This window comes from Natator depressus, chromosome 2 (genome assembly GCF_965152275.1).
Source record: "Natator depressus isolate rNatDep1 chromosome 2, rNatDep2.hap1, whole genome shotgun sequence".
Classification (NCBI taxonomy): Eukaryota; Metazoa; Chordata; order Testudines; family Cheloniidae; genus Natator; species Natator depressus.
In genome coordinates, this window is record NC_134235.1 from 236,813,289 (window position 1) to 236,828,397 (window position 15,109).

Consider the following 15,109-nt stretch of genomic DNA (forward strand, 5'->3'; position numbering starts at 1 on the left):
CAAGAAAGTAAATTTTCTATTTTTCTTCACATCAAAGAAATACAATTTATCATCAGTGACAACACATGAACCATGTGCTCTTCAAAGTGCAGGGTAAGTAAAAAAAGTAGTTTATTGTGTCCATTGTGCAGTTAAGGTCCTAACAGTGCTGTAGAGGGGAAAAGAGCAAGTAGTGTGTTGGACAGATCCTTTCGGAGGTAAACATTCCCTTCTGTAATAATCTGCCACTCCCTGAGAGGGGAAACTGTACTTCAAAATAGGTACACGGGTTTTATAGGTCTTGATACTTGCCTCTAATTTACAGTCTTGAAATTAAGACAATGTAAAATGCTGTATGACATTTTCTTTTATAGTTCCTGTATGCCTGTTCCAACTCCAATTGGTGGGTCTCATTCATCTAAGCAGGATAGCAGGATCTGAGCAAGGTTTCCTGTCCAGCGATACACCAGCAGTCTGGTGGCAACTGTAGCTTTGACACTATTAAACAGCGATACTCTCCTCCTCCTCCACTCAAAATCACAACTGTGGGTGCTCAGGCAGCAGAGTGATGGTGGTCCTGTCCAGGCAGGAACATTTTCATGGAGTCCAAGGCAAGAAGAGACCACTGTTATCTAGTCTGACCTCTTCTATTACAGGGCCACAGAACTTCCCCGAAGTCAGTCCTAGGGCATACCTTGTAGAAAAACTATACACTCTTGAGTTAAAATGGCCAGTGATGGAGAATCCATCACAACCCTTGGTAAATTGTTCCAATGTTAATTATTCTCACTAGTAAAAATGTATACCTTATTTCCAGTCTGAAATGGTCTAGCTTCAACTTCCAACTACTGAACATAACGGGGCATACTAGGTCAGACCAAAGGTCCATCTAGCCCAGCATCTTGTCCTCTGGCAGTGGCCAATGCCAACCACCCCAGAGGGAATGAACAGAGCAGGTATTCATCCAATGATCCATCCCTTGCCACCCCTTCCCAGCTTCTGGCAAACCAAGGCTAGGGCAGTGGTTCTCAACTTATTTATCACTGTGGGCCACATATGCGTTACCTGGGCTGCAGGGGCAAGGCAGCCTCTTCCCTGGACCCTGCTGCGCTGGATAGCCAAGACCCCACTGAGCTGCCAGAAACCTGGACCCCGCCATGCGGGCCGGCCTTTAGCACAGCTGAGCTGGGCCACAATTGTGTGCTAACTGGGTTGCATATGGCCCAGGGGTTGAGAACCGGTAAGCTAGGAACACCATCCCTGCCAATCCTGGCTAATGGCCATTGATGGACCTACCGTCCATAAAATGTATTTAGTTCTTTTTTGAACTCTGTTATAGTCTTGGCCTTCACAACATCCTCTGGCAATATTCTTATGTTCTAGATAGACAAGGGCTCCCCTGCAAACACTATTTTTAGCCTGGTGGCCTGATCACGATTCAATTTGGGTCAACATTTCCACCCCCAAAGAAATTGGGCACAGAAAAAGAAGCTCATCTACCTCAAGGAAACAGATCAATGTGAAAGCTATTGTAACTGTATAACACACAGATTTTTATTTTTCTTCTTTTATGTCGGTTTTCATATGAGTTTAGTTTAATGTAAACTAAAATGAATCCATGACCTGAGCTTGTCTGCTCTGATAGAAGTATAATCTCATGGTAAAAAGTTTGAGAACCACTAACATGAACCCTCAAATATAAAATTCCAAGCACAATCACTTATTTCAGATAACAGCATTACCGAAAGTTAAAAGGATTCCATGCTATTTCAGTGGTTCCCAAACATTAACCACTGCGAACCCCTTTCATTAAAATCAAGTCTCGTGAACCCCTTCCTAAAAATGAATAAAGGAAAGGAGTACTTGTGGCACCTTAGAGACTAACAAGTTTATTTGAGCATAAGCTTTCTTGAGCTACAGCTCACTTCATCGGATCACAAAAGCTCATGCTCAAATAAATTGGTTAGTCTCTAAGGTGCCACAAGTACTCCTTTTCTTTTTGCGAATACAGACTAACACGGCTCCTATTCTAAAAAAATGAATAGTTTGATGGAGTTTCTCCCTTACCTCAGCGTAAGTTATAAAGCAGTGATCTTGGAAATACAAAGTTTGTTTTTATGACATTATACATTATCAATCATTACAGTATTTTTATTACATTATGAAAACAGCAACACTCTTCCAAGATCTCACTTTTGTAGCTTGTATCACTTTTGATTAAGCCGGTTATAAAACAAGGCTCCTGTCAGAGGAGCCGGTAGAAAAAAGGGGCACGGGGCTGAAGTCCCCACGCACTCTTCTGGAAAAGTGGGGGGGCCCATGGAGGCCACATGATCCTCATCGCCCCCACATACTGGCACCTCTGGCTCCTATGTTGCATCAAGGAGTATCAGATGTGAAACAGCATGAAGTTACTTAAGAAGCCAACTCAAAGAGTTCCTTCTACACAAGCATGCAAGTCTTGAGCAGTCCAGGAAAACACACATAACAAAGCTTAAACTTGTTCTTCATAATTTAAAAACACTAGCAGCCTATTTAACTTTAAAAACAGCAAAAAAAATCCACCTCTCTTTCTATTTCGTAAGAGGAGTCTTGAAGTTTAAATCTCCTCAGTCAGATAGATATGCTTGCTTTGATCTGCTTAGCTCTTGGAAGTCCCCAAGGCTCCGAACTGCTGGCTTCATGCTGCCCAGGGTCCCTATGGAACCTCCTGTAACATGGGAGTTCATGAAGCCTAGTTTGGGAACCTCTGTGCTATTTCTTTGCCTTTGTTAAAAAAAAAATTTTAAAAAGTGCATCCATATAAGCCTTAGGGTGAAAATACCACAAATTAGAAGTCAAAACAAAAATCTCCCCACTATCCATCCGACACCCTGATATAGGAAAAACTCAATTGTAAAAGTCTGAGGGGACACCTAAAACTTTCCTAAAAACTGAGATTTCAAAAAAAATAATGGGGAAATAGCCTACTGGGCTAGAGCACACAAGACATTTTAGATTTAAAGGAAATAGTTTAACACTAAAGGTAATAAAATAGGTTTAACTATAAATACAGGAACAACCTTGTATCAGGCCCAGTAAGTCAAAGACTATGTCTACACTTCCACTTATGTTTACAAAACTTACGTCGCTCATTGGTATGAGAGAACACCCACAAGTGACAAATTTTGCCTGCATAAGTGCTCGTCTGCGTAGCACTATGTTGGGGGAGATGCTCTCCCCCGTCAGCAGAACGTGGCTACATGAGCGATCTTACAGTGGCACAGCTGTATTGGTACAGCTGTGCCACTGTAAGCTTGATAGTGTAGACGTGGCTTAAGGGAAGACTATTCTGGAGTCAAAGATTCTTCACTGAGAATGGTGTCTCCAGTCCCTGACATTCAAAACTAGGATCAGTTAACAGAAGCACACAAGCTTAACTCAACTGACAGTATCCATTATGACCGAAGTTTCAAACTGGATAAATCATACCAAATGTTAAGTGTTGTTTTTGTTTGTATTTTTTTTTTTTGGGGTGGGGGGGGCGGGACGAGAATCTAATGGCCAACAGTATCTGGTACCATGCATGCTCAACTGGTATGAGCAGCAGTAGAAAACAAACCTCCTACTTTCTAATTATGCCTCTGTCACTAATTCACTCTATAGCCTTGGTCAATTCACAACTTCTGTTTAAGTTTACAGATCTGTAAGATAAGGATAACTAGCCGTCAGAGCTTTGTGAATATTAATACAATTAGAGTTCACTTATTATCAAAAGCGCTACAAGTACCATTACAGCCAGTGATCTTGAGACTCCAGCGTCAGCATACAATTAAAATGGAACAATACTAGACCCCTCTGGACTACATGCTATACACAGAAGTAGACTCTTTTGAAGAGCTTACAGCGAGAGTGCATCATGAATGTCAAGTCTTTAATGCTAGTGACATTTTTAATAAAAGAAAACTCTGCTCATATTCAGTAGATACAAGTATCAATCCCCCTTGTTCACCTTTCACTCCTGTTAAGTAGAAGCAATTCAGAACTCAGAGAGCCAAGTTTTCAAATCTAACTATAGCAGCAGACAGCATTAATTCAATTCTATGCATAAATTATTTCAATCATGTGACATAGACATTCAAGGAATTAACTTCTGAAGCGGTGACAAGATGCCTCATGTATAGAAAGTTATTCCCTAAAGAGATTAGAGTGGAGCAAGTAAGACTAGAGAAATAAAAAGGTTATGTATTAACATAGTAAACATTCACATAGATCATTTGCTGTGCCTACAATGGAGAGTCATTTTAAGAAATTCCAAGGGTAAGAGGATGTTTTGGCAGATGGAAAGTGGGCAGTTTTGGAACTAAAAGCACAGTACATAGCAGAAACTCACACCATTAAACCAACTAGGGAAAGCATGTATGAGAACCACAACAGAAATAAGCTATAATGTTTAACTTTGTTCCTCATTTAGCTCTTATGTTGGTCAGCTGAACTACCAGAATTGTAATCATGGACCTCAACTAGGAGATTCTGGCACATCAGAATTCTAAAACAGAAATTTATTCAAGGTCAAATATTCCTTTGTACCAGTTTTAGTAATTAATTCTATCGCTTGGGAAAGGGAGGGTCATTTATAATGTTCGTATAGTGAAGAGCATAATGGGCCAGGCTTGTCCCTTAGGTACTACTACAACAAAGAAAGATCTATGGGAAAGATAACTATAAAGGTGGTTATGTATCATAAATTTAATCTTGATAATAGAATCCTATTTTGAAATGGAGTTCAGACTTGTTTTTAAATAAGGAAATCAAAACATGTTCAGCAACCTTGAGATAAAAAAAAGTTATGAGTAACTCCTTACTCATCTACTCAGTGACAATTATGTTATCAGTCTTTTCCCCCACCAAGCATTTTGGAGAAGTGTTTTGTACAATACTTTAATGTATCAAATCTTAATGACATTTAGAAGAGAGTTCTGTGTTAATTTGAAGAGGACCAACAAATGGAGATAAGAAATTACTTTATTATTTTAGCACAGGTACCTCTAGGACCTTAAAATCTTTGCGTTACTTAGTTTTAACAGCCAAACAATTTAAGATTCACAACCTAGATTAAAGACATGTCACTACTAGACTGTATCTAACTCAAAGATTAAAAGAAACAGAAGAATGACAGTGTTCAGCTGATTTTACTTTCATGAAGCATTATGTAAAGAACATTAATTTTCTTGCCACTAATACAAAAAACTTATCTTTAGTATTTATTTTACATTATTCAGGCCTTTAAAGTGCCTTTATCAGGAAGCTTTAGACAAGAATGTACTAAATGCAATGTGATTCATGCCCCATAGTTTCCTTATTCATGCGATACTTATGTCCATAATATCCACTCATCTGCTAGTTTTCTTGTAGCTAATGGGAATTTTTTTGAATTAGCCAGTGAAGTACAAAAAAGCTGCCATGTGGCTCTCTGAATTGTTTTTACATATCTCATACTCTAAGAGCAGTAGCATCCCCAACACTACAGTGAAAGTTGCAACGTTTTCTTTTCAAATATTTAAACACAAAATATGGACATAAAAATTCCTTCTTAGCTGAAAGTTTTTCAGCTCCACAATATTATCTGCAAAGCAGGAATAAAAATTAGGGCCAGTATTGCTGGCCCTGAATTTTAAAGGATAAAATATAGCTTCATCTAATTACAAAACTGGCTCTCATTGTTGGCAGGTGGACTACTCAGATATTGTAATTCAGATAAGCCTGTACATTTTTAACCCTCTAAGTAACATGTACTACATTTACACAAAGTGTCTCTTACAAAAACCCGTGATCCAACATGTGTAAACTACAGTCATCACAAGCGACTAAATCACACATATGCCAGAAAGACACACTACCCAAGGGGCTGGAATAGCTCTAGCATCTGTAGTCTTCTTAGTTTAACTCCACACTTATTCAAAAATGGAACACTCCCAGAAAAATTACACAAAACAGTGTCAGTGAAATCCAATTTCTATATTACACAACAGAAGTGGATTTTTATTCATATGATTAGTGTCAATGTGTAATGGATTGGTATTTATGTGACGAACACTACATTAACATGTACCACAATGTACATAGGGAGTAATTCTGCAAATAGTTAGGACTATGCACCTAAATACTCCTGTATAGAGTTCACACAGGAGTAACTATATGCACACTTTAACTCTTTGCAGACACAGGCCCTCGCTGCACATGTATTGCATACCACCACCTGCGGATTTGAAAATGCCTTCAATAAGAATACACCATTTAATCATAGAATATCAGGGTTGGAAGGGACCTCAATGCAGTGCAACTAATGCCCCTCATATGCTATGTTTACCCACTATTGATCATGCCTGCTAAGGGCTTCTGAAACTGCTAGTATCTATCCATGTAAAATTTCAGTGGCTAGCAGCTATATCTTCTAGTCATTATGGGGTGAATTCCAATTTTGCCAAAGCCTAAGCTTGAAAGCAATATAGGTAAGACTAAAGGTCTAGGGAATGAGACATGCTGAGTCAGTTTGAATAAATACTTAGGCTACAACAGTGAGTAGAGCAGTGATCCCCAAACTGTGGCCCCCTCATCCCCAAGGACTATTTGGGGAGGCACGCAGCAGGACCTCTGCCAGCCCACACAAGGAGCAAGCACCAAACTTCCAACTCTACTCCACCCCCAGCATCATTCCTACCCCAACACTGTTCCCTTTATTCAACTTTTCAATCAGCTCTTCACTCTTTCATGCATGCTACCTTTAAAGACACTGCACTGCCCTTCAAATTTCTCCTTACCATACTTCTGCCATGATGCCTATAAAACATTTGACAATTAGACAGCTGGAGTGATGTAACTGCTGCTTATCTGTTGAGGATTATGATCAGTATGTTACCGTGTGCTTCAGTCAACTATTTGTCATATCCACCCGGTATCTTGTCTTATATTTAAATTATAACGTCTTGGGGCATGGATAATCTTTTTGCTATGTTGCACAGTGCGTACCACAATGGGTCTGATCCTCAACTGGGGCCTCTAGGCACTACCGCAAGACCAAAAAAAAGCAAAGCAAAGACTGGGAATCAAACAAGTTCAAAGGAGAGAAGATTGCATCCTTTTCTTCCTCTCACAGCATAAACTAAATTTCTTTCTAGGCATGTTTGAAAAGGAGCCACTCCCTTAGCTGAATCAATTGGCACCAAGTCTATCAGTTCAAATAAACCCTTTGAGTAGAAAGAACAGGAAAAGCAAATTTAATAATTTTAGGAATTAACTTTTATGTATATAAAAACTGAATGCTGTATTGCAAGCCTAGAATCTTCATCCAACAAGTTCTTTGGAAACTATACAGGTTTCAACCTTTATACCAGAGACTGAAGATAACATTTTTATTTTCATATGGCGTTCTCACTATACAAGTAATTTAGAAAAAACCTTGAAAAAAGCAGGATTTTTAAAGAGATATTGTAAGTGAGACATGATGGTATAGTCCTCACAAACAAACTTGTGAAGCTTATACACTTCCAAAAAAAAAAAAAATCAACGAAGTGTCAAATTTAAAGTTTTACATAATATAGAGTAAGAACATCAGTATTAACTTGGCTTCTCCTGTTCTTTCCACCCACTTCTCCTAGGGGGTCTCATTCACTCGGGCTGCTTTGCATGCATGGAAAGAAAACAGGTATCCATAAAGGGTTTTTTATTTTGAAGGTCAGTGGGCAAAAATGAAACGTAACAAATCTAGCCCAATAACTACTCTAACCTACCTAAAAGGTACTAAAGTAATAGCCTAATCCCTAGAAGCAAGGGATGTAGATGCTGCCAATGTTCCATCTTGCAGTCACAGGCAGTAAGAAGGAACTGAGCAATGGTTGAGGCCTCACTGTCCTGTATGCCTTTCGCTACAAGTATCAAGAGGCCATTCAGTGTGCAGGTGCCAACCCAAAGGAAGGGCACTGCTATTCAAAAAGGCCTTGCCTGCAAGATCAGATTCTATTTGCACCAAGGATGGAAATTGCATCACTCAAACAATTCTTACATACAACAAGATTAGTGAACTACAGAGATAAGGTAGGTGAGGTAATATCTTTTATTGGACCAACTTCTGTGGGTAACAGAGAGAAGCTTTTGAGCTACAAAAAACTCCCTCGTATCTTTAATGCACGTAGCATGTAGAAACGGAAGAGGGAGTTGGCACAACTTGGCCAGCTAACTTTCTGTGGACCACTAGCATGTGTTCCACAGATCATTACTAGGTCATCCCCACAGTTTGGGAACCATTGCACTAAACACTAATTGAGATCACGATCCAATTTCATATAGACCATCAAATTATAACACTGTAGTCATTAATGATCTGGGCCATATTCTAACCATGGCTCAAGCTACCACCATATTAGGTGAGCAATCATCTTCTACAGCATCCTTTAGTCAACTCTGTACAAATTATTCTCAAAACTTTCTTACTCCAGTAACCTGCAGTTACATTGCTGAAAAACTCGTTAGCAACATTTACCTGTATAAACAGTCCATGTAGTCGGCTCCTTTACTGTATTCTTCCCAGTATCTATGATACATAACCAGTACTTGTTCTTCAGATTCCAGAACACGCTATGAAGGAAAAAAACATGCCATATTGTAAACGTTTACTTCCAAATGTAATGGCAAAATATCGTGTACCTATGCATGTGCAGTATATTACAATTCTGACAGCATAACAGAGTCAATCGATTACTATGAGTTTCAGTAGTGTACTTCAAGCCATAAAGACAAACTGAGACAGTCCCTATTTCAGGGAAACTTAATTTATACTACATGCTGGAAAAAATATAGTTTGATTGAGTCAATGGGTATATGAATGACAAAAATAGAATTGCTGAAATATCCTCATTAGTACATGTTTATAATGCAAATACTCAGTTGGACAATGCTTTGGTAATCTAGTTTTCTGTGCTTCCCCATCCTCTCCCATCCCTCCTTTTTTCAACTTTTTTACCAGTGAACAATAAAGAAGCATAAGCAGCTTTTGGAAAACTATTCAAATAATTATAGTTGAAGTTATCCAGTCACACTAAACGCATTTACAATCCCCCTAAAGCCAACAAAATGTAACAAACTGTACCACTTTTGGGTTACGAGACCATGTTTTATACTCCCTTTAAGGAGTAGTGAAAGCAGCAAGAATATGTACTCTTGTCAGCTACATCTATCCACACAGGACTTGCAGAATTTCTTTGTTAAGTACAGTGACAAAACATGCATATTTTTAGTCATATAATAGTTACCTTGTGCAAATGGCGTACATGATTTTCCAAAAAAAATTTAGTCTCGGTATAAAGTCTCTCTCCAAGAGGTTCTGGATAGGCCACACATAAAGCATAAATGTCCCTGAGTCTGAAGTCAAGGTTTAAAAGGTTCTTTAAACAGGTTTTGTAAATTTAAAGGTTATACTTATGTTTTTCATATTTTGGATAAAACAAAGAGCTATAATGTGTCACACAGGTGTATGCACAATACTTCTTTGGATACCATTTCTTCGAACAGTAAGACATTACACACACTGTTTTAAAACCCCTCAGCCAAAATACATATTTAGACACCTAAAAAACAGCCTGGTTTTCAAAGTGCTGGGCGCCCAACAATTCAGTGCTCAGCACTGTTTTAAATTCGGTCCCTTATTGTCTAAAGATGAATTTAGGCGCACTTTTTAAAGTCTTGCATCATTAGCTTTACTAAAAGCATATGGTCTTAAGTTACCACTTCATTGCATTTTTAGAGATATATGAACTCCGTGAATTACCACCACACATACTAAGAAAGAAATCAATTTATATAGGTTTTGGAATCCTAGTATTTGACAACTGTATTAATAAAAGAAGTATTTTGTAGTGGAAACTAAACAATAAAGTTGATGGATTTTTGACAAGTATTTACCTTGCTCTGTGAGAAATATAACTTCCCTGGTTTCTGAAGCTGTGACTTTTTAAAATAAAAAATTTAGGTAATCTCAAAAACTGAAGATTTATTTTTCACTCTCAAGCAAAATAGATGCTTTTTATTTGCCAAAAATCATCCCCATCCTATACAGAATTTGAGTATATTAGAATTTTTATGCTTGCTATTTTTGGGGTATGGAGAGAAACTGACACTGAAGAATGGATCCACTTTTGCTCTTACGACTTGCTTAGTTAAGTGTGACTGTAAAGCAAGCACAAAGCTTGTAGTTGGGAAAGTTGACTAGAAAAGGTAATTTTTTTCAACAATTTATCACTTGGTCAAGGAAACAATATACATTTTAGAATAAAGATGATCCCTTTACAGATACTAGGGTCACTAGGCAATTTTTTTAGTATGTATTGCTTAGTAACCTTTGAAAAGTAGAAAGGCAAAAGAAAAAAAAATGAAAAACCCATTTATGCTGATCGATTTTGGTAAGTTTATGTAATCATCCCTGTTAGAAGTACAGTATCTTAGAAATAAACCTTTGCATACAAAAGATTATATGAACTGCAAGATAGCACACATGACCCATCTTCCTCTAATCATGTACTACATTAAGTTTAGGATGGCATGTTTGCATGCCTGCTAAAAGTTTAAAAGGAGATGGACAGCAGGCAAGCCATTTGGTCATTCAACACCAATAAAAGAATATACAAAGAAGTTTTCTAAACCTACTGGTAATTCTTAGTTTTAAATGCAAGTGATAATATGAAAATACTGAAGTACAAAAACAAACAAGTCAGAAAGGGGTTTACGTGGCAGCTGGCATCTTAGAAGCCAAGAATTGTAATCTGTGTGTGGAGTATTATATTAATATAAAACTTTACAAGAAGGGTTCTCCTCAGCATGCAAAGAGGGAAGGAAATTATTGGGTGGAAACCCTGGTAAAACACATTTATCATTTAACAGAGTGGTTGGCACCATGCCAATAATTCGTAGGGATGACATTAGAAACAAGATGAATTTCCATGTTGATCACTTAGAGTGAAGATTAGCCAGTTTGAAAAATCTTGATACATGGGATGAATAGATACAGTAGGTCTTCTCTGGGAAATTGAGGACATTCACTATGTTGTCATGTTGAACTCATACGCAAAGAAATTCCTTCCTGAAGAAAATGGATTATATGACATCTTAGCTTTCAGCAGGCTGCCTGATTTTCCAGGGAAACAGTATACAAATGTAGCTCACTTTCCACAATACTGTAGCACAGAAAACAGAACAGGGGAGACAAAGTAACCTCTATTTTTTCTTGTCAACAGACAGTCTGGGTTTGGTTGCAGGGGTGGAACCCAAACACAGAAGATGCAGCAGTACGATCGTACAGGTGGTCTCTCAAATTCTCCATTACAGAATACCACCACATCCTCCTGGGTGGGGATCAGTGAATAGTTCTGTGCACTTGGATTCTGGGGAGATCCTTGGCTTGAGGAAAGAAAAAAGCAGGCATACAGGCGGTAGCTTAGACATGGTTAACAGGACACCAACTCTCTGGCATTCTTGTCCTTGAAAAATTACATCTTCACATTGATCTTTGACACACAGAGATCCAAAATTTGGGAACGCCCCACTGGGACACTAAAGTGAAAAATTCATTGAGACACTTACTCCCAGGTGAAGCTGCAGACTGCTTAGCCACGCTATTGCGGAGTCGAGTGTGAGCCTTCTTGAATAAAAGCAAGCAACTGAATCCACTGGAGAAGGACTGTGGTGTCTCTAAAGAAAAGAGCCCCCAGGATTCTGCTATTTATTTACTATTCTATAGTCAAGATTTTGACATGGATGAAGAAATGTGCTTAGTCCAGGCAAGACTGTAGGTCTTCTATGGTCTGATAGTTCCAAACTCGGAGTAACAGGAGACAAATTTTGACTCGTGGTCCCCTTTGCACTCAAACTGAGTAGACTCACATGCATCTCTCTTGGTGGAATCTTTAGCTTTTTTCCCTTCAGGGAGCTGTGTGGCCAGCTTCTGAGAATCAAACTTGAAGAGTCCTCATGGGCCGAAGGCAAGATGTTTATACAGAACACCATAGTACACAGCAACCTCATGAGGGTATCAATAATTCTGGATAGACAAAGTGACAGAAACCAGTTTCCATCCTGAGCTTGCTGATTTTCATGAGCAAGATGTGCCCTTCAAGTGCCAGAATTGCTCACTGTGCCATTCGTCCTGGGGACCACAAAGAATACAGAGTAAAATCCCTTAAATGCTGCTCTCTCAGTGGGACAACTTAAGTGCCTCAGTTTCCAAAAATTAGAGATCACTGTTGACACTATATGTCACTGGAGAAAGACTGGAGAAAGCTGGGGATAGTTTGCTGTGAAGAGCAGGATTAAAGGAGCTCCACAGCATATCCTAATTCATATCCCTGTGTGTATTAGTTTATTTTTAATACATAGAAAGTCTTGCCCTTACTTTAGTGCCATAAGAAGGCATCAAAATGGCTTTTGTTGGATCTAAAGAGGCTCAAACCCTAGTTCCCCTTCCCATCATTCCAAGCCTTTCCAACATATGGAAAATTCTCTTTTCTTACAGCTCCAGGGTCAGAAAATCTTCCATCCTTGTAGCCAGTAAAGGAATTGTCCCTTTTCACTAGGTGCCATAATTGCTTTGGCCAAATGACTCAACAAAAGCTTTTTTAAAATACACAGATGAAGCTACTTGACTTATCCATCTGCCTTCCAGGTAAGCAAGCACACCTGCCTAGGTTAGAAGCGCTAGCAAAAGTAGAGAATTTAATAGTGTCAAATGCAAAATCTACCAGAAATGCATATGGTAGAATTCTCTCTCAGTACTAAACTTAAATTTTCTTGCCCTGACAAATTTAGCTCGTTACTCAAGGCTATCCTGTTAAAGTAAGTTGTTTTGACAGAAGCCTGACTAATACCTGCCAAAGCATTAGAATTCTTCCCCAGAAGAATTCTTCTTGGTCTTTAGGGAAGAATTATCCCTTAGCTGGAATCAATTTTACACTTAGCTAAGAAAGTACAGCTGAAGCTACAGCTACTTGAGGAATCTGTTCAACTACTTCTTGACTTCTGTAAGCATGTTGAATATAAGCAAACTACCTACACTGTTTGAGTTTCACAGGGGCTTCCCACTGTAAGCAAATAATTTTCTTTATCGATTTGTGCACTAGTATCACCAACTCCTGTTTGACCCTTCAGAAAAGTATTTAACTCAGGTTGGATCTGCAGCTTCTCTAGCCAATGGAGTCAAACAGTAACTGAATCAGACAGACATTCTCTTGAATACAGTATCAGGAATAAGAAGGAAAAAGTTTATTTTTGTGGTTCTTCCTTCCCCATCCTGGCACAAGAGTAAGCTCACTTTCTTTCTTGGTTGAAGTGGAAGAGCCTTCTGAGTAGCAGTGGGACATTAAACAAACATAATTCTATCGAAGGCAAAAAAATTATTTGTTTAGAGGGGAAAAAAAGCCTGTGAAATACTCAGACTGTTGGCTCCCAAAAGAGAGCCCTGCTCCCAAAAAAGGGTCAGTTCACATAGATAATGTAGAGATATTGGAGGCGATTCCTCAGTCAAACTTGTCCTCACAGTTGGTTAAAAGAAATCTCTTCCCTCACAAAGGAAGTGCCCCTAAGAAAGAAAAGGGCGATTAAAAATCCCTGTTAATATGTCCCAAAAATATCCATTTCCAAACCAAGACGTGCCTAGTCATTTCTGTCCTGGGGTCTCTCCTGTCCTTTTGGGAGATGGAATGGAATCCCGCTTTTACTATGCAAGGGTTTATCTTGAACAATGGAAGCCAGCTGTCCTTTCATTTCAGCCGCTATATCTGACAGCTGGCCAAGGCCAAATAAGTTGAGGCACAACTGGCACATGTCCCTAAGTAGAGAGAAGAGGTTGCAAGAGCATGTGGAGTATGTATGTGACACTGTGAATGGCAGCTGCCACTTGCATTGTGCCTGAGCCAGCAATGCAAAACTAGGCTTGTCTCAGGATAAGGAGAGGATCTAGAAAGGGTGGATAAATATTACCAACCTAACCTCTGAGGTCCCCAAATCCTCCTGAATACTCACATCTCAAGGTTCAAAAACCCATCCAGATTAGAATCATATAGTAGCAGAAGTCTCTGAACTGATGCACATCAGACAGAAGCAGAACTTCCAGAGAATTCTTATACAGGCAAGTCATCTGGAACCAGCTGACAAGGGAAGCTCACATCCCATTCTGAAGGTTGGCAGCCATGTTCATGCAACAGACTCCAATGTGAAGAAAGCCTGAATTATGCTGGCATCCTATTTAAGAGTGTAATTAAGATGGGAGTGTTAAAAAAAAAAAAAAAATACAAAACGTAAATCCAGACTCCCAGATTTCTAGTCTCTTGCAGAATCCTTTGTGAAATGTTAGGGGGGAAAACAGAGCAGGAAATACTACTAGCATTTTATACCCAATTGAAATATTCTATATACAGTATTCTTTATTTCAGATGTCCCCAAGTCTGTTTGGTTGGCTGAAAAAGTGACTATTCAGGTGTGAAAAGCCAAGGCACCTGGAATTCTGCAATTAAATGTGGATCTGGATATTGTGGAACAGACTAAAGGAAAAACAAAACGCCACACTATTCTGCACTGTTGAACATCATCTTTCTAAAGATTTACTTTTATTGTTAAACAGTGTGCGAAATAAAAGAAGGCAGTTAGCTACCTTACCCCAATAAAATCTGATAAAAATACCGGTGTCCTGCTAGTTACTGATTAGAAGCTTTGCCACACCAAATTGTTCAATACGTTAACATTCCAAATTAAAAAGTTACTCTCAATAGCTAAGATACTTACAGTAACAAGTTTTAAACAAAGCAAACTAGCATCTGTACTGCGATAACGCTGCACAGTGAAATAATGCCAGAACAATTTTATTTCTGTGGAGGTGCAGACAGAGGAAATCTGAAGGTCAAAGGTAACTAAAAATGAGTCATGCTTTAAATAAAGAGACAGTCTATGAGCTGCTCCTTATCAGAGGCAGGTAACACTATTCAGTTGGTATCCCAAACTCATTTATCCTGTTTTCGTCATCATTTTAAAGAGGCTTGTTCTAAATAAAAAGACAACCCTATAAAAAGAAGATCAATAAACCTCAGGCTCTGTTGGAATAGAGGGGAGAAGC

At 38.8% G+C, this 15,109-nt stretch overlaps 1 protein-coding gene across 3 annotated transcripts in view; it reads right to left on the bottom strand.

Moving 5' to 3' along the window:
* Positions 1–15,109, bottom strand: part of CUL2 (cullin 2) — an 84,713-nt gene that overhangs the window by 60,978 nt on the left and 8,626 nt on the right. For all 3 annotated transcript variants that reach the window (XM_074946214.1, XM_074946213.1, XM_074946212.1), the window contains exons 3-4: positions 9,267–9,369; positions 8,498–8,592 (exon numbers count right to left, since the gene is read on the bottom strand). In XM_074946214.1, coding sequence (XP_074802315.1) covers positions 8,498–8,592; positions 9,267–9,369 — 198 coding nt within the window. The remainder of the gene's footprint in view (positions 1–8,497; positions 8,593–9,266; positions 9,370–15,109) is intronic.